At 41.0% G+C, this 25979-nt stretch overlaps 2 protein-coding genes across 2 annotated transcripts in view; both read left to right on the top strand.

The window, feature by feature from the left end:
* The window catches only part of LOC139741320 (uncharacterized), a 34441-nt gene extending 9782 nt beyond the window's left edge, over window positions 1–24659 (top strand). Inside the window, exons 8-13 of the mRNA XM_071651906.1 lie at window positions 1436–1597; window positions 5622–5804; window positions 11129–11198; window positions 22360–22613; window positions 23291–23425; window positions 23781–24659. Of these exons, the coding sequence (XP_071508007.1) occupies window positions 1436–1597; window positions 5622–5804; window positions 11129–11198; window positions 22360–22613; window positions 23291–23425; window positions 23781–24659 (1683 nt within the window). The remainder of the gene's footprint in view (window positions 1–1435; window positions 1598–5621; window positions 5805–11128; window positions 11199–22359; window positions 22614–23290; window positions 23426–23780) is intronic.
* Window positions 11668–13219, top strand: LOC139741339 (uncharacterized). Its single transcript, XM_071651920.1, has one exon. The coding sequence runs from the start codon at window positions 11831–11833 to the stop codon at window positions 13217–13219; it is 1389 nt and encodes a 462-aa protein (XP_071508021.1). The 5' UTR covers window positions 11668–11830.
* Window positions 24660–25979: the final 1320 nt, after the last annotated feature.

Genomic DNA, 25979 nt, shown 5'->3' with positions numbered 1-25979 from the left:
TTACTCGTAATATATGCCAATTACAAGTTGAGGGAATGTGTACTTTTTTTAGAAAAAAAAATTGTAGAATTCTCTTTATATATTTTCCTTATATTATTCTATGCATGTGACATAATCAGCTGCAGTAGTCTTCTCATCCAGCAGTGACTACACTGAAACTTTAAAAATCCATAACTTTTGAACAGATTTTCCAATTTTCCTCAAATTTTCACTGATGTGTCCCACTTGTATTTGTGCATTATCTCAATCCACATGTATATGAGGGTGAACTTGTCCTTTAAAGCTTTTGAACTCTTGACCTTTCAGCATTGAGCTGTGAATCATCCAGTGATGTCAGAAGACGTTAAAAGCCCCCTTCCCTTTTCCTTTCCCATCCGCCCCCCCCCCCCCCCCCCCCTTTCTGAGGTTTGATTTGTCACACAGCAGTAACCAAGACTTGTAGTCTTGGAAGGGATGTGAGCCCCACCTGTAGGTATACTGGAGAAGGAATTAGGAATTTCGATATCAGCTAGAGATGTAACACATACATGTGTATGCCTAATCCTCTTTGGTCAAAACCACCCATTGTTCTATTGTTGTAGTGAATTAAATCCACATTCTCTGTAGAATAAACATGCAACTTCTGAGGTAAAAGAACTTCTGTGTTCCAAAGTTAAATTCCACCCACTAAATTTTCATCCAAATTTCACAGCTTGGTTTGTGCATGAAAAAAAAAAGAAAAAGAAAAGAGAATTCAAAGACACACTTGGTACAAAAGACAGGAAATATACAGTATGGGTGACTTGATTATTAAAAGACAATAATTGCTTGAACAAAATGGTCTGCTGCAGTGCTGCTAATATTCGATGATTGATTACTGTATACGCTATAATTTTCGCGTACATAAATTTTCGCGAATTGCCGCTGTCACACATTTTCGCGAGTGGTTAAATTCGCGATTGGGGGACAAGAGAAAATATGAAGTGGCAAAGAAAGTGTGAATTTTCAACTTACTAGCAAATAAGAATGGTACTAGTTATACACTGCATGAAAAAGACTTGCCAAACTCTGTGAACTAGTAAGTTAGAATTCAACATTTTTGAAGTGGTTAAGTCCATCGCGCTAGATTTCTGACGAGTGGTCCCCTTGCGATAATGGATTGGCTCTCTACAGTATTCGTAAGTAGACGTGGACGTGCGTAAACAAGCTTAGCCAGTATGGTCTGTTCGGTAAGCCGTGACATGGTCTACTAGTACTGAAATGTTCGTATCATCAAGGCAAGGGATTCATTTTGGAAGGTAATATTTTCGCGTGTTGTTAATTTCGCGAATAGCTCCCGACTCGCGAAATTCGCGAAAATAAAAGCCCCGCAAAATATATAGCGTATACAGTAGGTTATTCACTCTGTATTATTGTGACATTCATTTGATGACTTCTTCTTCTTCCTGTGTAAAAGCTCGATGATTTTGACAAGGTTTTCTCCACGTGGGACGAGCGTCTGGAGGAGCACCTGGACCGAGAGTTCATCGGGACGGAGCGCAACTACGGCCACGAGATTCTCGGCAGCAAGCGCATCCCGCGCGAGTCCTCGGTGGACCCAAGCCTGAGAAAGACTCAGGTGAGCTCTCCTCTCAGATCCACATGCGCCAAAATACATGTAGCTCAGTCCTTGGTGGGAAGCATTGTCAAATGACAGAGAAAGAAAAAAAAAAAAACCTGTGAAGTCCCCTTTATTGAATGAATACCATTTCATCACATCTGTGTGGTTTCACTTGAGATCATTCCAAAAAGAAAGAATAGATAAAATGAGAAGAATGGATTCCTTTGTGTTTTATTGTTGTTGTTGTTGTTGTTGTTGTTGTTAACAACAAACCCTTACGAAAAAGTCCTGTGGTACTCCTGTGGTAATTACCACAGGAAGGTACCACAGGACAGTACCACAGGAAAGTACCACAGGACAGTACCACAGGACAGTACCACAGGAATTGTCCTGTGGTATTTTGAGACATACCACAGGACAGTACCACAGGAATTCCTGTGGTATTTTGGGACGTACCACAGGGCAGTACCACAGGAAAGTACCACAGGACCGGTACCACAGAACAGTACCACAGGAATTCCTGTGGTATTTTGGGACGTACCACAGGGCAGTACCACAGGAATTCCTGTGGTATTTTGGGACGTACCACAGGGCAGTACCACAGGACTAGTACCACAGAACAGTACCACAGGAACTGTCCTGTGGTATTTTGGGACAGTACCACAGGACAGTACCACAGGTCGATCATTACCACACAGCATTACCACAGGGCAGTACCACACAGCATTTCCATGGTACCACAGGAGAGTACCACACAGGATAGATCGAAAAAAAAAAATCTGGGAGCTTTTTAGCCACATTTCAAGGAATATTTCTGATAGGTGAGTGATGGATTTTAGGACAAACATGGCCCTACTTAATAACCTGTCCTACTCCTAACATATAACCTCAAACGAGAGTCTATTGGCCAAGTGCCAATCTAGTCCTATAATAGATCTATATAGTCATATTCTATTCCTAGGTAGCCATCGACCCTCTCTGTACATATATATATGGCCGTCTATCCGCAAAGCATTAAGGCATGGTTACTAACTCGATTATACTTTATTATCAAGATATGAAATTACACTTTCATAACAATATCTATGATATTGGGAATAACATAACATAATTAGACAATCTTTCATAAAGTTCAAAGTAAGTTCCATCATTAATACTTTGACTTTTTAAGTCATATATGTATTTTCTAAATCTAGAGCGCTTTTTATGAATATTCATGAGCTATGTAAAAATTTGTACCACAGGAGTACCACAGGAGTACCACAGGAGTACCACAGAAGTCCTTATGAAATTTCTCATGCTTTACATCAGCACTTTCACTAAATAGGTAATACTGTAGGAGTATAGGACAGGATAAGTAATGGCAAATCAATTGTTATAATTCATAGCATAACTCATCTATCAATTAATTGAGGAATATTAATATGTGCTTTTTTGTTTGTATTTTTGTTATAAATTTCAGTTGATTCTGCCTTACAATTTTCCTGTGTGGTACTCCTGTGTGGTACTGCTGTTTGATATTCTCCTGATGTGATAGTCCTCTGGTATAAAATGTTAAGAAAAAAAAAAGAATATCCTGTAGCATTTTTCTGTGGTACTTACGAATTTAATTTGCTGTTTGGTACTTCTGTGTGGAATAGCACCATATTATGAATTTCCTGTGGGATTTTGGACAGTTCCTGTGGTACTCTCCTGTGGTATACATCGAAAATTACCACAGGAATTCCTGTCGTACTGTCCTGTGGTACGTCCCAAAATTCCACAGGACAATTCGTGTGGTACTGTCCTGTGGTACTATTCTGTGGTACTTTCCTGTGGTATTGTCCTGTGGTACTGCCCTGTGGTACTGCCCTGTGGTACTGTCCTGTGGTACGTCCCAAAATACCACAGGACAAGTCGTGTGGTACTGTCCTGTGGTACTATCCTGTGGTACTGTCCTGTGGTACTGCCCTGTGGTACGTCCCAAAATACCACAGGAAAAGTCGTGTGGTACTGTCCTGTGGTACTATCCTGCGGTACTTTCCTGTGGTACTGTCCTGTGGTACTGCCCTGTGGTATTGTCCTGTGGTACTGCCCTGTGGTACTGTCCTATGGTACGTCCCAAAATAACACAGGACAAGTCGTGAGGTACTGTCCTGTGGTACTATCCTGTGGTACTTTCCTGTGGTACTGCCCTGTGGTATTGTCCTGTGGTACTGCCCTGTGGTACTGTCCTGTGGTACGTCCCAAAATACCACAGGACAAGTCGTGAGGTACTGTCCTGTGGTAATATCCTGTGGTACTGTCCTGTGGTACTGTCCTGTGGTATGTCCCAAAATACCACAGGACAATTCCTGTGGTACTGTCCTGTGGTATGTCCCAAAATACCACAGGACAAGTCGTGTGGTACTGCCCTGTGGTACTTTCCTGTGGTACTGCCCTGTGGTACTGTCATACCACAGGACGAGTCGTGTGGTACTGTCCTGTGGTACTATCCTGTGGTACTTTCCTGTGGTACGTCCCAAAATACCACAGGACAAGTCGTGTGGTACTGTCCTGTGGTACTATCCTGTGGTACTTTCCTGTGGTACTGTCCTGTGGTACTGTCCTGTGGTACTGCCCTGTGGTACTGTCCTGTGGTACGTCCCAAAATACCACAGGGCAAGTCGTGAGGTACTGTCCTGTGGTACTATCCTGTGGTACTGTCCTGTGGTACGTCCCAAAATACCACAGGACAATTCCTGTGGTACTGTCCTGTGGTACTATCCTGTAGTAATTTCCTGTGGAACTGCCCTGTGGTACTGTCCTGTGGTACGTCCTAAAATACCACAGAACAAGTCGTGTGGTACTGTCCTGTGGTACTATCCTGTGGTACTTTCCTGTTGTACTCTCCTGTGGTACGTCCCAAAATACCACAGGACAATTCATGTGGTACTGTCCTGTGGCACTGTTGTGTGGTATACATCCCAAAATACCACAGGACAATTTGTGTGTATAATGTCTTGTGGTACTGTCCTGTGGAACTTTCCTGTGGTAATCTCCTGTGGTACTGCCCTGTGGTACATCCCAGAGTACCACACAGTTCCTGTGTTAACATATATTTGTGTGGTACATTGTGTGGTACCAACCAGTACCACAGGGAGTACCACATGAGCATGTAAAACAGTACCACACAGTTCCTGTGGTAACATTCATTTATGTGGTACATTGTGTGGTACTGACAAGTACTACAGGGAGTACCCTACAAGCCTGTGGTACAGTACCACACAGTTCCTGTGGTAACATTACAAGTGTGTGGTACATTGTGTGGTACCGACAAGTACCACAGGGAGTACCACAGGACTTTTTTGTTAGGGTGTTGTTGTTGTTGTTGTTGTTGTCGTTGTTGTTGGTGGGTTTTTTTTTTTTTTTTTGGTTGTCATTGTCATGATTGTTGTTGTCGTTGTTGTTGTAGTTAAGTTGTAGTTGTTATTTGTTTTCACATCTGACTTTCTCTTTACTTCTCTTAGACTGGCTATTAAAGCATAATCATCGGACATACGGTATCTGTCCATGTTGCTGACGTTTGATATTTCATACATATGCCCATATTCACCACATTGTACCTCAGCAAACTCTTTTCTGGACATTAGGTTACTTTTCTAAAAAAAAAAGAATAAAAAAATAGAAATTGGGATATGGAATAGGAGTGAGACAAACTAGCCAAGGTGATGCAAGGCAGAATTCAGCCAAACCCATTGTGATCCAGAAGAGGATTTGTCTGTTTTGTTTTTGTCATTTTTTTTTCATAATATGTCTGTTTTTTGTTTTGTTGCTATTTTTCAGTAAGAATTACATTTTGTAAATCTGGACTTGCAGTTGCAATTGAGAGACTATAGCAGCATAATAGAAGAAGAGCATTATTCATATTAAAAGGAGGCAGCATTTTCACCTGGTATTAATATCAAATATATCACTTGACTCTCTATAAACTGTGAAAATGGAACTGCCGTGAAATATAGTATTGTGTGTACAGTACTTCTTTTTTTTTTTCCACAATCCAAACAAAAATGAATAATTAAAGGTGCGGTTCCATTCCCGACGCTACCGAGAGCTCAAGACTTCGGTGACCCAGTCCCATGGTCAGGTCCGCGGCACCAAGGCAGGCCACGTCCGGGCGAGACCCGTCTCGGCGCCGGGCGTAGACGACTTCCGCATCCCCGTGCACTGCCCCATATTCGAGAAGCGCCCCCACACCGTGGCAGAGGTAAGGTCACTGTGTCACCCACTGACTACTCCATGCCTGTAATTCTGATAACAAGTTCAGGCTGTCACGCACCCGTAGCCCTCCTTTCATATTCGATTTGTCACCGTGAAACTTCAAAGAAGATGACCGTTTTGTATCACAAAAGATTTACTTCAAACCGAAAGTCCAAATTCATCTGCACCGAATCACACCTCCTTACCTTTGTCCTGAATTTCGTGCTAAACAATGCTTTGAGAGATGACAGCCTTTTTAGACAGCATCATGGCCTACCGGGCCAAGGTGATTGATGACATTAATTGGCTCGAGAGAGATAGAAACCGAAAGTCATTAATTGATCTCTCTCCAACTCAAGGGGAACTTCCTAGTTGGGGGTTTTGTGGTGACATTTCACTCGATCACCAGGCCCGTCATTTGAAACAATTTCAGGATTGATTAATATCCTTTTGCAGACGTGTGCCACCAAGATTCCTTTGCTGTCACGGCACTCTCAATGCAACAACTTTTTCTGGGAAGTTAATCTAGCATGTCATGCATTTTTGTTGTTGTCGTTGTTGCTACCATTGTGATGTGTGGGCATGTAGTTTTGATGCGACAAGACGGTCGTATTAATCTGTCCAATCCTCAATTAGTAGTTGTCAGTGTTGACACTGATGCCAAGACATTATGCTGTAACAGTGACAGCTCACTTGGGGGCACTATGTATCAATGTTTCAAAGTTTTGGTGTGCAAATAGGAAGGGATATTTCACTGGGCTTTATGCATATTTCTGCCCCTCCCCCCCACCCCCCTCCGAAAAAAAAAAAAAAAAAACACAGAAAAAGAAACAATAAAATACTGTTTAAAAAAAAAAAACGCACACATACTCAGACACTAGTCATTTTGTTACGACCAAAATCACTCTGAGAATGATCGCACAAAAGAAACAATCAACTGATGTTCAGGCGGTTTATTAACAGTAATATTGTGGGTACAGACTGGTAATCGGCGTCATATCAGTACAACAATGATCAATAGAAACAATTACAAATCGGTAATGGGATCACTTACATGCATCCAAACTATCACAAAGTCGCTACAGTTCCCTGGTAGTGTCCAGATATGATGTTCGATGCACAAATGAATGATCCGCGATGCACCGATGAATGATTCCTGCGACGTAAATCCAGAGGCACAGGTTACAATAGTCCACGGTGTAGATCCGGGGTAAAATCCACGATATACGTCCACGGCGAAACGTGCAAGAGTCCAAATGTTGTGACGACCACGTCCAGTTGATGCGTTGAATGATGATTCACTTTATATTGTCCAGCTAGGAATCCAGCCCGTCACAGCTTTTCCGTAGCAATGTCCATTGACATTAAAATATGGAGTCTATCTCCAATGTAGGCAATAATTCTCTGCAGGCAAAATGTCTCCCAGGCCTTATCTCCACAAACATAACAGGTCAGCAGGTAACACAGGACTGACTATAACAAGTCGCTTCAGAGCCAGAAGTGACGTAACTCTCAGAGCAGAGGTGTTGGGTACTCTGCCTACTGCAGAATTTCTCTAGCTTATATACTATCTATTCACCCCTTCTAGCACATTCTATAACTCTCTCCAACCTACTAGCCAGTCTAAGTTCCAGGAAACCTGGATGACTCACTGCCTAACTATGTACAAAACATCATTACCAAGAATAACTACCAATCACATTGGGCTACAGGGACAGTGCCTCACTCAGCCAAATATGTTAGCACTTCCCAGAACTTTCTGGAATGGGTGAAATCATTCTAGATTGAGTGAGCTATAATGTATTTCCTGTTACATGCATGTACTGTATAGCTACATTGTATACCACCTAGAAAATTCTCCACTTATCTGGTCAGCCTGTATGTACTATATCTATACCACATAGAATGTTCTCCATTAATCTGGTCAACCTGTGTACATACACATTAAAATAGCCATGCATACAGTACATCATACTGTACATAACTACTAGTGTGTACATTTGTGACAATTTGTATACAAATGTAATGTGTATTTAAAATCCTCAGTTCATATGTTAATGAGATTTGAAGATTTATTGGTAGTTTTTCCTTTTTCTGTTGTGCATTAGTACATTATGCCTGTAGAATAAAGTATGTGCTACATCTTGACCTCATAGTCTGAATTTCAACTGTCAGTGCATGTTTAGATGTATGGTTTTGAAAGTTTTGTGGTCACACTGTTCAAACGTTTGTGTTGCATTTTTATTGAATCTATATTAATTGTTGCACTGTGGATTGAGCCGTAGCCACTTTGTTGTGTACCACATGTTCTGTTTTGTGCTATACCCCCTCCCCTTTCCCTGTCTGTTGTGCATATGTGCACTCTATAATTATGTGTGCATGTGTGCGTGTGTGTTTGTGTGTGTACAGTCAGTAGCAGACACAGCAGTTGCCTGTTTTCATGCCATATTTTGACCTTTAACCTTTGACCACGCATATTTGGGGGTCACATGTCACCCCTCACAGTCTTCATCCACACCTGCACCCTCACTCTCATCCTCTCGAATCGCATCCGCACACTCAGACTCACAGAAGGTAAGCCGCCGTTGACTTTTTGAGGGGTCACACCCGGGAGAAAACTTGTCATTTCAATGATGATTCTAACAAAAAATAGCTCAAATTCCTATATTTTTTTTACGATGTGAGTTTCCAAATTAGAATCATGAATTGAAATTATAATGAATTCAAATTCCAATTTGGTGGTGATTCCTCGTGGAAAAGAAAAAAATCACTCCAAACACAGTATGTGCTTGTGTGTTCAGCTCGACCTCTATTAAAGACATACAGTAGTTTGGGAGGCAGAGCTTTACATGACCAGCCAACCATTTTGGCCTATAAATCATGTGCCACAGGCATATAAATAATTTGCGCAGAGGGTTGATGCATCATAGCTGCCACTTTACATTCCGGAACCCAAACTTTTGATTGACATGATGCATAAATGATAGGCGACACGCCTCCTTTTGAGAAGTCACAATCAAATAAGTATGATTTCCGAGGTACCGTGTGCACGGTCCAATCATTCTAACAATAAATTATAATCATCATTCTAATCTTCATTTCAATGATGATTTTCTCTCGCGTGTAACTGCTCTTTGAATCATCATTAATCCGTCAGACATTATTTTGTTTTTATTTTTGTTTTTTTTTCAATCTTTCACCATTTGCTGGAGTTGAAAGGTCAAGCACACCATAAAGAGTAGGCAGCAGTTTTTTTGTTCCTCCTGTGCTAGCCAAACTGTGTTCCCTGCTAAAGTTTAATAGTTTGTCAGTATTACATAACTTCAACCGCAAAAAGTCAGAGACTTGATAATATACCACGGCCACAATACTAAATTCTAGGAATACAAGCTAGGGCAATGTCGCCGTAATTTTGCTATATTTGTGTTAGTTGAAAGGAAGGATGGTGGTGACACTACACAATGTCTGCACAAATCTTTAAGAGTTCATCATCTGCTGTAGTCTTGATTCATTAATCATTTCTGCTGGTCATTTTAGCAGTGAGTGAAGAAGTAATCTATCTTATCATGGACAGGTTGACAGGTTGTCCAATGACTTTGCGGAAAATTAGTTTCCTTTCTGTCACGATTGTTACTTGTCAAAATTTCACCGTGTATCATTTGGCATTGTGCCTTGTGTGTGCAGTCCTGGCGTGATATTTGTTTCGAGTCTAGATTTTCCAGTCTGCCCTGCTGGCTCTCCTTGAGCTTATGAAACTGAATGCAAAACAGCACATCTGCGACCTTTCTTGTGATTATAAAGGACTGTTTTAATGCATGCTGCACTTTCTCTTGTTATGCACAAAAATAAGTGGTTAAAAAAATCTGCTAAAAATCAGCAGTTTAGCATAGCTTTAAAGTGTCTTAAAATTTGCAAAATCACTAGCACCCACAGATTATTTAACTACGCTTTATTGTTGTGGTTGTTTTCAAATGCATTTATGAACATCAAGATAGTCAAGTCTTTTTTAGTTTCCCCATCTTTTGAGTTTTCATTTTATGCAGTGTGTTTTAACATTTTTTTTTGTTTTTTGTTTTACTGAGACAATATTGACACTATCAATATCATGTCTTTGCAAAGTCACTGGCACCCACAATTATTCAACTACGTACACTTGTATTGTTATGGTTGTTTTTTAATGCTTATCAGTCGCCAAGTTTAGTCTCATTATTTTAGTTCTGCCATCGTCTCGGTACCCATTTTACCCAGTGTGTTTTCACATTATGTTTTCATTCTGTTGTAGTGAGACAATTTTGACAATGATATCTACTTTGCAAAATCACTCGCACCCACAATTATTCAATTACCCACATTGTTGTAGTTGTTTTTAAATGCACATTGATCACCAATAGTCTATTCTTGTTAGTTTCCCCGTCATTTGAGTTCCCAGTTTACCATGTGTTGCAACAGTATTTTTTTTTTCTATTGAAGACAATATTATCAGTGTTATCAAGATTATTGTTGTTGTTGTCATTATTTCAATCATTGTTTCCTCACAATCATTGAATTGTGATACATAATTATCGGATAAAGGGGTATCAGTTGATGATAAAAATCCAGTTCGTCTAATCATGTTGACAATCAAATGCAGTGATGATATTGAAATTTCATTGGAGAACACATACTCTCCATCTACAGATAGTGTTCAAGTATAATAAACACACTCATAACCAATTGGAAAAAAATGAGCCTTTATCCATATTTCTCCTCACTGTACTCTCTGAATGGGAATTCCAATTGTCAAATGTGTATTTCAAATTTTGGAATATGTTTTTCAATGCAATTGCAAATTTTAGCTTTCCACTTTGCTAAATATGTATTTTTATTTCCAGTTTAGCATGTATTTCAATGTATGCTTTATATTTCAATTTCCACTGTATGTTTCCATATTCCCCTGTGATTTGCAGTAAAGTTGTTCATTGGGCATTGAAATTTTTCTGCATGTCTTTCAGTTTTCAGTGTGTAATTATGTTGGAGATATCCTGTATTTTCACCAAATTGATCAGATGCTATCTGTCTTTGTTTCTTTCATATGTTTTTTCTTCTCTCTCTCTCTCTCTCTGCTTTGTAATGTTATTATTTCCAAATGTTCCTGCATGCATTCATACAAGTATGTCGTACAAACTGTATTTTGCAATGTCCAACAAAGTGCAAGGTATCATACATCTCTAAGAATCCTTGTATTCTTTGCGTCAGTGACCACAATATAATTTGTCACTGAAATTCCAGTGTACCTTCGAGTTGCTCATTGCCCCTCCTCTTTTATTCCCATGGAAACACATTTACACACAGTCCGACCTGGAATCTGTGAGGAATGTTGACCCCCGCCTAAAGTTGCTGAAAGCCATCCATGACCGAAAAAGTGAGTGTGAATGATTTCTTCATTTTCTATTCAGAACTGCATCCATGTGCATTTGTGTTACTTCCCTTTACAACAAATGAGAGGAACAATTCTACAGAAGCAGAAAATTATCTCTGATAGCCTTTCTTCAACTATCAAAAAAAAAAAAGAACATGGAAAAAAAAGAGAAAAAAAAATCAACAGGTTTTTCTTCCAAAGTTTGTTGTTGTTGTTTTTTTGTTTGTTTTTTATTTTTGTTTTTTGTGGTGTTGTTTTTTTTACACATTGCTTCTAATGGCAAGTCATGTTTAGCTGGTACGTAATTGTATGTTCAACACTTATTGCTTCTAAGACATCGGGTCCACCGGATCGATAATGATGCAGTATACATATACCGGTAGTTATTATCATGTGTGCATGCACTGTGGTTGACACGGAGTGGATGCAGGGGCCAGAGATGTACAAGTGTATGACTATTTTATTACGTAAGTCTCCGATCGAGACTACATGTCTCATCGGGTGTAATATGAGATCCCGCTGGTCACGTGTGTGGCAATTCGTTGGCGCGTTTTGTGTGTGTGAAAAGGATTTTTCACAACCCTCGAATATTCAAGAATTTCGCGGAAATTCTTCCTTTCGGACTTATCAGAATAATGAAAGAACAGAAGGATAGAAGATCCGCTGGCGTGGCCGCGGAAAAAGAAAACAAAGAGAAGAAAACTGACCGCGCAGCGGCAGAATCTTCGGGCGAAAACAGAGCAGCAATGGAGTCACAACAGGCGGTGAGTGCTAGCCAAGCTGACCGCGCAGCGGCAGCGAAAGGTACGGCTGCCAACACGGGCCGTGGACGGGGAGTACCGGCGGTGATGGAGGCTGGCGACCGCGCGGCGGTAGCGGCGACTCGGCCTCGGATTGCTACGAAATCCAACTCGTCAAAGTTGACAAATGATAACTTTGGGACCGTAAACAGTCGTCTTGATAGACTCGAAGGCTTGCTCTGTCAGTTCATGGAGGCTCTTCCCAGTAAAAGGGAAGGGGTGGCAGGCATGGGACATGCACAGCCAGACCGACATCTTGATCGCAGTGGAAGTGATTCAGCCTCTGCGTCAACTTCTAGCGTTAGTGCAGATTATGACTTGGCACATACAGAAGAAATGGATGTTGAGGATGATGACATGGTGCATGCCTTGAGTGCAGGGCATAGCTCAGAGCTGGAGTCGTGCGTGGATAGGGCAGAAGCACAGACAGTACCAGCTTTTGCTGCTAAATTTGCGGTGGCATCAGATATTGGACAGCCTCTTGATGAGGAGCTAGCAAGCTCTGTCAACTACTTGATGAGCCATCATCTGGAAGAGAAAGTGCTCGATGAGACAAGTAGCAAATACCCAGTGCCGTCGAACTGTCGAGGGATCGACACCCCGAAAGTGAATCAGACGATCTGGGACAACCTCTCTGCCCCTGTTCGTACGAAGGATGTGAAACTTCAGAGGGTCCAAAAATCCCTAACAAGAGGTATCTCGGCTTATGTCAGCCTGCTCGATCCAAGCAACATATCTCCCGAACAGCAAGACGTTCTAGCTTTGTTGTGCAACGCAAACTTTGAGATGAATGCTCTTCGTAAAGAATTGATCAAGCCGGATCTGAACGCGAAATTTACTCATCTCTGCAAACCAACAAACCCTGTAACCATGGTAACCAAGTATCTCTTTGGGGATGACTTGGGCAAGCAAGTAAAGGACTTGCAAGACCAGCACAAAGCGGCGGCCGGAGTGATGAGAGGCGGGTTTAAAAGACCCAAGCCGGCCTATCACCCCTACCCAAGCCAAGGGTCTCAACGCAGATACAAGGAAGCTGGTTGGGTGTCGCGGACATCCTACGCGGATTCGTCAGGGAGCACATCTAGGCCTTTTTTAGGCCAACGAAACCAGTGGAGGAAGAGGACCCCACAAGCTCCCCATACGTTTACCCCGACAGCGTCTCGAGAGGGACGCCAAGCCCCACAGTACCGGAAGCTCGGCCAAGGGCAGGGCAGGATGAAATAGAGCAACTCCCAAACAGTGATGAGGTAAGGGAGACAATAACATCTAATGTCAATGATATTGCAGTCGGAGGTCGACTGAAGCTACATATGCACAACTGGGGAGAGCTTACATCTGATACATATATTTTGCAAGCTGTACAGGGCTACAAGCTTGAATTTGACCCAGCTAAATATCCCCCTTGTAGGGAAAAACCCCTTCATGAATTCAAAAGAAATTCTGAGGAAATGGCCTCGATTCAGGAAGAAATCAACAAGCTGGTTGAGAAAAATGTCATAGAAGCATGTGAACATGTAGAAGGGGAATTCATATCAAATATTTTCACAAGGCCAAAGAAGAATGGCGGCCTCAGGGTCATCTTGGATTTGACAGAATTAAACAAGAGTATTTTGTATCAGCATTTTAAGATGGATAATATCAAGACAGCTCTACCGCTTATTTCTCCGGGAGATTATTTAGCTTCAGTCGATCTCCGAGACGCATACTTCACGGTTCCTATCCACCCAGATTCTCGAAAATTCCTGAGATTTACATGGCAGGGAAGGTTATGGCAATTTCAAGCACTTCCCAATGGGCTTAGTTCAGCACCAAGGCTCTTTACAAAACTGCTAAAGCCTGTTTTGGCAACGCTCAGGGAGCAGGGCCACATTGTAATTGCATATCTAGATGATACACTTATCATTGCAAAAACTGCCGAGGAAATGCAGGCAGCAGTGAGCGCAACTACTAAGTTGCTATCAAATTTGGGGTTTATTGTTCACCCTGAAAAATCAGTTTTAGAGCCTACTCATGAGATTACCTTTCTGGGTTTCAATCTGAACACTCTGGATATGAGTGTTAGGCTTCCAAAAGAAAAACAGGAGAACATAAAGCAGTCTTGTAAAGAACTGTTGGCTACTGAGAAACCTGTTATCAGAACAGTTGCAAAGGTTATTGGACAACTAGTGGCATCATTCCCAGCAGTACAATATGGCCCTCTCTATTATAGAGCCTTAGAGAAAGACAAGATTCTTGCCCTTGCAAGGAACAAGGGACATTTCGATAGGCATATGACCTTGTCAAGAGAAAGCATCCATGAAATTCAGTGGTGGATATGGAACCTTGAGTCACAGTTTAGCCCAATGCAGAGGGCAAAACCAGATGTGGAAATCCACACAGATGCCAGTGGTAAAGGCTGGGGGGCAACAAATCTGTGCACTTCAACAGGTGGCAGATGGAATAGTGATGAGTTGAAAGAGGCAAATCAGAATAAAATTAACCTGCTAGAAATGGTAGCAGTTAGTCATGGGCTAAAAGCCTTTTGCTCAGAGAAAAGGAGCAATCATGTACTTGTTAGAGCAGATAACATAACGGCTGTCGCATATCTGAACAATATGGGTGGCACAAAATCTCCTGAATGTAATCAAATGGCCATTGATATTTGGGAATGGTGTATTAGTAAGGACATCTGGCTTACAGCTGCTCACCTACCTGGGCGATTGAATATTGAAGCAGATCGCATGTCTCGAAAATTCTCGGACAGCACAGAATGGATGTTGAATAAGAGCATATTTCAACGAATAATCAGGAGATTTGGTGTGCCTGAAATTGACATGTTTGCCTCCCGCCTAAATAAACAGGTAGACCGATATATTTCTTGGAGGCCTGAACCAGAGGCCTGGGCAGTAGATGCCTTCACAGTTGATTGGAGTCAGTGAGAGTTTTATGCCTTTCCCCCATTCAATCTAGTGCCAATGTGCTTGCAGAAAATTCAGAAGGATGAGGCATGTGGGATTTTAGTGGTGCCCAATTGGCCAACACAGGTTTGGTACCCTATCCTTAAGAGTATGCTGGTTGAGGAACCCATGTTAATTCGAAAGAGTAAGACATTATTATGTCAACCAGTTTCAGGCACCCCACATCCTTTGAATAATCACTTGTCTCTATTATGTTGCAGGCTTGGAAGGGACTTTACGCAGAGCAGGGCCTCACACAAAGGACAATAGACATCATAGCTGCGTCGTGGAAAGGATCCACTAAAGCACAGTACCAGGTGTACATCAGAAAATGGAAAAGATTTTGTGCAGAGAGACACATTAATTATTTGAATGTCCAAGTTTGTGATGTCCTTGCATTTCTTACAAATATGTTAGACAAAGAAAAAGTTGGATACAGTAGCCTGAATACAGCCAGGAGTGCCCTTTCCACGTTTCTCATAGTTGATGGTGGACGACAGCCTCTTGGGTCGCACCCACTTGTAAATAGGTTTATGAAAGGAGTTTTTCATTTAAAGCCGCCTGCTCCTCGCTACTCTTCTATCTGGGATGTTAAAGTCGTCTTGGACTACCTCAGAAAGCTGTCTCCATCCAAGGCACTTAATCTGAAGCAACTTACTCAGAAATTGACTATGCTGATAGCACTTGTTTCTGCACAAAGGGTGCAGTCTCTTCATGTTATCCACCTGGACAGGATGAGGTGGAAAAAATCATCTGTTGAGATTTCTTTTGAGAACACACTGAAACAAAACAAGCCTGGAAATACGGGATTCAGTGTCACACTAAATGCGTACCCTCCAGATAGGAGATTGTGCATAGTGAATTATATGAAAGAGTATGTGCAGCGGACACAGAATCTAAGAGGGATGGAGAGACATTTGTTAGTAGCTTATAAGAAGCCTCACCGTCGTGCATCAAAGCAAACAATTGCACGTTGGATTAAGACTGTCCTACATGACGCTGGTGTCGATACACAGATCTTCAGTGCTCACTCCACAAGGGCGGCCTCTACGTCAGCAGCACAAAGGAGTGAGGTGCCTGTGTCAGAAATCCTCTCAAGGGCTGGATGGGTGGCTGAGAAGACATTCCGCAAGTTTTATTGCAAGCCCTTACAAGATACTAACCAATTTGCCCAGGCTTTACTGAAAATGTGACTTGGCAACTTCAGTCTGCATATGGAATGGCAGTCTGCACAGAGTGCACAGGTATGTCTGTCTGTAGTGATGCCGTTGATGGCTTACAGATGTATTGTTCTGTACGTGACTACAGGGCTTTGAAATCTCATATTACACCCGATGAGACATGTAGTCTCGATCGGAGACTTACGTAATAAAATAGGAAGATTAAATGAGAACTTACCTGTTTGAAATTTAATCTTGATTTTATAAGTAAGTCGTAGAGAAGAGACTACATCCCTCCTCTTCCCACCCTGCGACTTACGTAGCCTTATGCAGGTAAAGTTCTCAACATCTTCATCTTCCTATCAATATATCCTGTAGTCTCGTACAGCTTTAAAAAATTGCCACACACGTGACCAGCGGGATCTCATATTACACCCGATGAGACATGTAGTCTCTTCTCTACGACTTACTTATAAAATCAAGATTAAATTTCAAACAGGTAAGTTCTCATTTAATCTTCCTATTAATGTTAATCTGTTCCATACGGGAACCTTGTGGCCTGTGTATTATGTCTATAGGGATTTCAGAAGTCAGTATGGAGGACGGTTTAATTTTGCTACAACACACATTTCCCATAGACATCTTCCCGAGTAAATGTATACTCGGGACTCTTGCTCCGACTGGTGTATTAGTGTTGAGCGGCACCTGGCAAAAGATTTCTAGAAACATTCAATTTGTCCGTTGCTAGAGTTGGTAAAAAATTTTAGGTGAAAATACTTGTGACACCTTGTTAATGTCTATGAGTGGTGGCATGCTTGTCATATTGCCAACTGGATCACACTCCTTGCTTAGCAGTACCCTTTAGACTGTGCCAACAGTTTAGCATATCTTCCAGATACCTGTCTGTATTTCCAGGACTTATGTTTCTGATGTAAGCTTTTGGTAGTTCATTAAAATGATAGACTGTTGTGACTACAAATCCAGCTTTTTCGGCTGCGAACAAGATGAAATCTAGTTCCCAAGCCTTGAACATAGAGTTGTAATCATTAGTGATCAAAGTTGATCCGAGAGGCAATGACATAGTGTCATAAATATATTTGCAATATGATTGTGACATAATGTGTTGTGTATGAAAAGGCACATGTGATAAATTTGTATTCCATGCTTTTCTCTTTAATACTAGCATTATGTCCAGTTGTAATGTAGTTTTTTGGGGTTTTTTTTATTGATCATTAAAATGAAGTTGTGCATGAGATGGACTTTCATTTGTAAAAAAGAAAAAGAAATCCTGATTTTTAGGTTTAATCCTGTTATATAATGGTACAATGTGTATTTCAATTAGTATACGCTTTGTTTTCACTCACAATATATTATCACCAAATGAATCTTAATCTTAGCAGATGTGTTTATGTGAAAATACAGATCTCTGTGACAAATTGTACCATGGAAGAAGAGACAGAAGTACCGGTAGTCTCAATTCTGGCAAAGATAGATATTACAGCATATATGGTAAACTTTGAAAAATGTTGAAGGTATTATTTACCATTTGCAGATGAAACAAAATCCCACCTTTAAAGTGCTTCAAAACAGTTCTAAAATGTGATTTAGGGATATAAACAACCAATATAAAAATGTTAATTAGTATAATCAATGTTAAGTTTATACAAAATTTGAACAATAGTTATAATAAAATTGTTTCTAGAATAAACTGTCTACAGTTATGGTTTATTGAGAAGAATAGTGATATCTCCTCATATTTTAGGCTTTATTGCAAAATTTTTATATGATAGGATGTTTTGTGATACAACTGACCTGCTATACATGTATGCATCAAATAGGGTAACTCAAACATTTTTAAATCACTGCTCTCAATGGTAAACAATACCTTTAATGCTTGAAAAGTCTTGAAGCTAAGGCTATACTGTGCAAATAGTATTCTCATGTTTGTCTAGGCTGAGATTGACTCAGAGTGTCAAAGTGCTTAACAACAACTTGCGAAGATTTGTTTGCGCTGGGGGGTCCCTGTTGTCAGGATGGTAGTCAAGGATATTACCATGGCATGGCATTGCAAGCTCCCTGTGGAACCTTGAATGTGTGATGAGTGTTTTGCAAGAAGTACAGTCCAAATATCATTTTCCACTGTTCTGTAATGACTGTGCCATTGAATACAGTTGTAGTCGTTTGCCCCAAATCACAAAATGTTGCCTGTCCCAATATTGCCTATACATGTAGATGTATTCTGTTCTTCCCTGTATGTACCCAGACAGGTTCCTTTAATCCGCACAGAGAGTGTTTTCTTAAATGCTGTCATTGTTACCTGGTCATTGTAATTCAACCTTTAATATCTTTGTAGTCAACATTTTATCATCATTTTATCAACCACATGAGATACAAAGTCATTTTGAATTTTAGAGACTAACTTCTTATGAATTCGTCTTTGAGGCGTGCATTTTGGGGATTTCCAGTCTCTCGTGTGGTCTGTTTCAGTGTCTTCAGTTTCAACCATCTGTAGCCATACAGAATTACCTCATTAATTGATATCTTCATGCCTTCAACCTTCAATGGATGTGACTTAATAATCAAAACTATCATGTACATGATCACACCATGGTTTGTCTCTTCAATAATTAGTGCCACATAGATTCAGTTTCTTGACCTATTCTTTCATGTAGTGTTGTGTTTGTGTACTACAATACCTGCATTGCTCATGTTGGCTTGTTTTATTACATTTGCATCATTGATTACTCAAATTGTATGATCAAAAATATAATTTCTTTCTCTTTTTCCTCTTGATCCATGAAAAGTCTGTGAAAGTGAAAAACCATTTCTTCTATTTTCACAATGAAACCTCTAGCCTGTTAACCCCTGTTACTAAGATCCCACATTTACACATAATATACAAACACTATTTGCACAAGGGCAAGAATGAGGATTTAATTGTACAGCCTCCCATCCGACAAGGAACCTGTGTGTAAGGAAACCTTACGGGGACGTTTGTTTGTACGATTAGGTCCTAGTGTCGGAGGAGTTAAAAAGGCAGTCAGCGGAGCAAAACAAAGGCACTTGCCAATAACCCTGGACCATTGAAAGAAATGTTTGCACTGCTGCTACATCTTGTAAAAGCATTTTGTCTGCCTCGGCTTTTGTGTATTCTGTCAAGAATAGAAAGGAAGACAGAGCTGATTGTAGGCCTACAGATTTGAGCAGGATTTGCAAGTCTTCTCCTTTCTGCTGTTTTGTACCTTGCACTACATTTGTACATGTCTCGTTATCATCATCTTTTCATGCAAGAACAAGTGGCTGTAGGACAATTGTTTCGGAGATACAAAGTCCGTAACTATCGGCGATGGTAGTGGCTTTTCTTTTGCGGAAAACTTTGCAAGGTTTTAGCGTCTCCCGTGCATCAGAAGTAAGTAAATCTTTGATAATATGACAGGCCTCCACATGATATATCACAAAAAGGAGCGGAGCATCCTGCCTCCGTGCAGAAAAGGGATCTTCCCAAAGCCATAATTGAGCTAGCAAATTTTTGGTATCATGAGATTTTAGTTGGAATCAAGCCAGAGATCTAGCTCTCCACTTGCACAACTATGAATAGGATATAATCATTATTAACCCATTGAGGATGGTTTGATTCTGCTACATCATGCATTTCCCATAGACACCTGCCCGAGTATACCCGGGACTCGTCCTCAACGGGTTAACTATTAACTAAATGAAACAACCATCTACTGTAAAGATTTTAATATGGGAATTCCACAAGAGCGAAAATTTGTGAAACTGATATGCGTGTGAAAGTTCTTGCCCATGCACTATCATATGCATTGAATGCCCGGATAGCAAAATTTGTGAAACTGAAATACATGTGAAAGTTCTTGTCCATGCACTATTTGCATTGAATGCCCGGATGGCAAAATTTTATGCCACGAAAATATCTTGCTTTACACAGTAAGCTATGAAATTGTACACAAATAATTGACCACCCTAGAACCGCTGGTCAATATCAGAGCTCTTCAGGCTTCAATGTAAATTTGCTGCTTATGGATACATTGTATGTCGATCGCTGTGGTCGTCCTATGGGCAATTCTAGCGTTACGGACATTACATTCAGAGGATTTTTTGTGACTTTGTGGGCTTATTTCAACAACTCAGCATTATCATTCTGAACTCATTCATGGTTTTGATATTCTAACCCAGTCATCTTGAAATGTTAACAGTCTAAGTTTTGATCAGTTACTAAATCATCTGGTAGATATACACAAAATGCTTGCCGTTACGGACATTACATTTTTTGGACACGATCATTTACCTCCATGTGGATATGTTGAGAAATTTATGAATCAGAACATTAAGTAAAACAAAATTTTTCTTCTGAAATGAATGTGCAGGTCCTGTTTAAGTTGTAGATTGATAATTGTGTGCAACACATTCAGCATTTACTCTACATGTTCACAAATGTAGTGTTACGGACATTACAACTTGGTCCACGTTTTAAAGTCCCAATATTCATACTTTAACACAGTTTGTATCTCAGGCAAGGCTTATATTAGTGGGTTTGTTTGTTTTTTAATTCATTCTTAACCATAAACTACTTCGACATAAATGCTGAAGTGTTGCTGAATATGGAATAATGAGAGTCACAGATTGTGTGTTTTTACAAAAATTATCAAAAATTTTGCCCCAAAATGTTTTTTTTAAGGAAAAAAATGCCTAAATGCACTTCAATTGTATCAAAATACCACTCAAATGAAAGAACTCGACAAGTTCTAGCATCTGATATTAAATTTGTCCCTGTAGCTCATGTTTTTCATATGTTTTTCGCGGAATTGCCCTTATAATCCTTGTATCCCACATTGATTTACTGTCCATAGGTATGTGGGTGAGATTTGTGTGCATTATTGGACTTATTGGCATTAAAAGGGTTACATTGGAATGATGTAAGTGTCCAAGTGTCTCAGAGACTATCTGTCTGTAGCAGTCACCTGCTCTATATTACCACTGAAACCTCCTCAGAAAAAGAAATAAGGTGTTGGCGACTGCCATCCGTTTACCAGCCACCAATCCAATACTGTTCCCCTGACCGCCTCCCATGGGCAATAGTGCTTCACTGTTTATAGCACTCGGCAGCAGACCCTAGGATTAGCTCTACAATATCTACTAGAAATCCACTCTAATCTCTCTCTACTTCTGTTTATGAATCTCCTAATTTTGTGAAGGATATGACTGTCCTATACATGTGTTATTTCTAAACACAGGCTTGATTGCTGTAAGTTTGGGGTTTTTTTCCCCGGCTGGGATATTTATTAGTTTACATCAAATATATATTCATCTAAGCACATATTATACATCTTAATATTTCAAACAAAGCTCTTTTATAAAAAACAGGCAATGAAATATTATCACTCAGACCATCGTATCATATGTATTATAAAGAGAACAGGTGTAAACAGACACCATTTTTTCTGAAACGCTTGCAGCTTATGATTATTTCTTATTTATCCTAATTGTGATATTCCCTTATACTGTCTTTACATGAATTAAAACGAGGTATTATTCCTTTTACAGTGCACTCCTGTTAAACGAACACAGTTATAACAAAATTCCGGTTACAACGAAGTAAAAATTCAGGTCGCAAAATTATCCTCTTTGTTATTTACTGTTTATGTGCTTGGTTATAATGAAATGTAACAAAAGGAAACTGCCGGTCCCGAGGACTTTGTTACAACCGGAGTTCACTATATTTTACGAACAAAAATTTTGTAAAATTATTTTACAATATTTTTTAATAAATATCATGTCTCTCAATATCTTGATCATGATTTTGTTGGCATGACCATTAGTGGAGTGAAGTGGGTTCTTTTTATGTGCATGGGATATGACTCTCCTACACTGGGACTGATAGCTGTCAAGTTTCTTTCAAAAGACTTGGCAGTGAGGATAAGCCAGGTGCCTTGTCAAAGGCCAGTACAGCCTGGCTTGGACCCAAACCTCATGTATGTGGTCTCATCCCTGTGGTCTTGGGTGTAACCAAACCACTCAGTCCTGACAGCTCTGTTTGGATTCTACCTGGCATGCTGGAACACTAGTTAATTCATTCATATTTGTGTTCATTTTTATACAGTAAAAATACAAGAAAATGGTAAAATCTCAATGTCATTTGAAGTGTGCAAAAGCATGATTGTCCTCTATTCTTTCACATAAAAAAATTGTACAAAGACTTGATATTCTGAAGCATGGTATTTTTTTTCTTCTTTCTTTATGCTGATAGCATTGCAGTCTGCACCATCTTCACTCGATGCGCCAGGTCTGAAGTTCAAACCTCCCCAGAGCATGCTGCCAGCTGAGCTCGAGGCCAACAGGCGGCAGCAGCCCCCGCCTATCCACGGTCAGGGGGACGAGGACATGGCCAGGCCGATCAGACGCAAGGCCAAGCGGCCGGAGACGCGGCAGGTGGTCACCGAGCAGGACGTGTGGGACAGACAGCACGTCTTGGATAGCCTCCAGTATGAGATCGAAACTCTGGTACGTTTACAGTTTTGACAGAGATGCCTAGGCCTGCATAGGTGTCTGCACTTTAATACAGTAATCCACCTACTTTGTTGTCTTGTCATTAGATTACTGTTGGAAATATGCCACATATTTTGTTGAGTTTTTATTTTAGCAAATTTTGCCAGTCAGGTGCTATTCGCAGATTTTACAACACACAAGAGTATTAAGTTTGATCCAAACATGAATGTGACATGCACACATACATTTCTCCATTCAATGCTGTACTCCACAATCGTGAAGTCAACCACTCATTAAATTTTCCGGAACTTCTGATGCACAAAGAATTAGGCTCACTATTAAATACATGGCATATACAGCATTAGATTTAGGTGACATCCACAGTTTTAATATCTTAACCCGTTGAGGACGGACTGATTTTGCTACAACAACATATAATACATCTGCCCAAGTATTCAAGGAGTCAATTGAATGCTTAATTAATCAAGAGCACATGCTTTGCACGAAGGGCCTGAGAATACATACTGTATGGATGTATGGACATGTGAGTGCGTGTGATTGTATGTACAGTATGTGTGGATGTGTGTAGCATCCATTTGAATGTCAGATCCACACTCCCTTTCATCATTGTTTGTTCTTTTCTTTTTCGTCTTTTTCCGCTCACTCTCTCCTGCTGCCTTTATCCCCCCCAGGAGGAGCGTACGATGCAGAGCCTTCACAGCCAGCTGAAGAAGCTCCTGCCCCACCACCGCTTCAAGAGTGCCTCCCTCAAGCAGCGGGAGGCGGAGGAGCTGGAAAACGCCAGGGTGGCAAAGATCGAGGCGGAGGTGAGTCGGAGGGGGCCAAGGATCCTGGGGCAGCGTGCCTTTGATGCCATGGAAGAGGAGATCCTCTTTATATACAATCTGATCTCTGTTATCCGGCCATGTGGGGACCATGCAGCGCCCATCCAGATGAGTGATTTGGCCAGATCCGCTTCCCCTCGAATTAAGCATTGCTAAAATAGCTTGGTCTGATTAGGGTAAAGCTTTGGCAGGAGCAGAAATGGTTTAACATGCTAGTATCTCGGTCTGAATGATATATGTGTACCTATGATACATTTCCACATGGTTTTATAGCTTTATAACTTCTTCCTGTAACATGTACACTAACATATATGTTTACCTCATATTTCTTTATCAGAAACTTCGAAGACAGAGAAAAAGGGATGCCAAGAAGGCAGCAGCAGAGTCTTTACAGCGTCTGGTTCACCCCACCCCAAGGGCATACCACACCCTCCATGACAAGACGTGTGACGCTCGCAGTCAGGGCCCGGGTAGCACACGGCACAGCACATCGACCTCCAAGCGGGGGACCAAGCCCCTCCTACTGCTGGACGGTCAGAAGGTTCTGGTGGACGGGAGCGAGTCATCGCTGCCAATGGAGAGGACGACGCTGGACAACGTCAGTTCCGTCGGCAGCATCGAGGACGCGGCCAGCAGCGTGGCGCAGACCACCGACATCGGTCACCACGCTCCGGTCCTGCCACGGCCTGGCCGCAGCACCACCAGCCACTCGTCGTCCTACGACCCGGCCAAATTCCGTGAGTCGCGCATGGGCACTGCCGCGCTTCTCCATAGCTACTTCCACGAGAGCGATGCCACCAGTGAGGACGTCGACGACGATGAGGGAATTGGCACGCTGCCCGCCAGCGAGATGAGAACAGACACCATGGAGGGGCCCCGCCCAACGGAAGAGGGTGACAAGGATGAGGAAGATGCGGGTGTTGGGACAGAAGACCACAGCATCGGACGGAGATCTAGCTCCATTAGCATGACAGACGAGAGCGGCAAGCAGAGGTCGCGGCGGCCGGTACAGAAGGTTAAGACGCCACTGGCGCAGAACCTGCAGTTCGAGCGCACGAAGTTGACGCGCAAGGTCAAGATCGGGGAGGACGAGGAACTCTGGCTGCATGGGTTCCCGCTCAGCGAGATTGACCGGCTGACCTTCAAGAGCACAGATGACCGCTCTGAGCTCAATCCCCTCACACAGAGTCTGTCAAGCATCTACAGTAAAAACTAGTCTTGATGACATCTGATACACCCTCTGATACGATATGTGACAATACATCACAAAACCAACAAAAAGTCGCATGCACCGATTTTGTAAGAGGACTGATAAAAAGGTGAATTGGGTCAACCTAGCTAATATTGAGTTTTTCTTATTTTCTGAAAAAGCAAGTCTTCTTCTACATTATACTAAAGTTTGGGATCATAAAACGAACATTAAATTGTGTTTTAGCATTTTTTCTCGAACACTTTTTGGCAGAAAAGTGTCATTAGTGTCCCCTTTTCATTTCTTAAAAACCCTATCCATACTCTTCACTTTCAACTCTAGTAACTTTGGAAAGGATAATTCTACTGCTCTGAAAGTTGGCGTTAATCATCTACAGGATGTGTTAAATAAGCATGCTTGATTTCAGCTTAATCTGATAATCCATCCATTGTTGTTGCTCCCGTGGTTTACATCCTGTTTTTTGTTCCAGTCATCGCACATCTACCACGGCTTGGTAAAAATTTAGCGCTTGAATAGGCCCTGTACTTCAGAGCCTCTTTTCTCAGTTCACCCTTTCCAGAGTGTGTGCTTTCTTTTCAGTATTTAGATAGGTTAGGAGAGTCCAGTTGAATTGAGTTATACATCATTTTAAAGCTTAAAGTCTGCTCGTTCAGAATCTGCACATAACTAATAAAAAAATCCATGTCTGGCGACTTTTAGTTGGTTTTGTGATGCAGGGTCACATATAGGCATCCTGTGCAATCACAGAGATAGACTCTAAGAGGTCATATTTATTACAAAAGAGATCAGCATTCCACTTTCTGTGTTATCTATGTCAAGTGCTATTACACACCACGTTCTAATTGGCTGTATTGACTGGAGTAAGATCGGATAAACAGTGTGGTAGAGGTTCCATGAAAATACAGAGTAAACTGAGCAAGAAATTAAAAGGAAAGAAAAAATGTAATATCCTTTCAATCTAATTATTGTAGGCTTATGATGAACTGGTAAATATGGCCCGTGGGGGAAAACAAGCAAAAATATTTTTGTAATAATATTTTTGTGTACAGATCAGGTAGTGACATTCTTGTCAGCTCCAATTCTGTAAGTTAATAGTTGCAACCAGTGTGATTATTTGGTGAAACTGTACAATTCTGTTTCATATTCAATGTCCAATTTTAGTGAAACATCTACCATGCTGTTCATGTGATTTCACATATATATCTATAAAATTCAACTTGGACATGGTGAGGAACTAAAGGGATAGTATAGTTTTAGTTGAGGTGAGTAACTTTTTTGCGAGATACTTATAGAAACCATTTTATGAAATCTTAAAAAACATGCAAT

The sequence above is a fragment of the Diadema antillarum genome, unplaced genomic scaffold (genome assembly GCF_040938485.1).
Source record: "Diadema antillarum isolate AM-2024a unplaced genomic scaffold, OU_Dant_1.0 seq00000920_RagTag, whole genome shotgun sequence".
NCBI classification, from domain to species: Eukaryota; Metazoa; Echinodermata; class Echinoidea; order Diadematoida; family Diadematidae; genus Diadema; species Diadema antillarum.
The sequence above is the reverse complement of the archived record's forward strand: the minus strand, read 5'-3'. Positions and strand labels throughout refer to the sequence as shown.

Coding starts and splice junctions, on each gene's coding strand:
- LOC139741339 (XM_071651920.1), top strand. CDS start 11,831: ATGAAAGAACAGAAGGATAGAAGATCCGCTGGCGTGGCCGCGGAAAAA.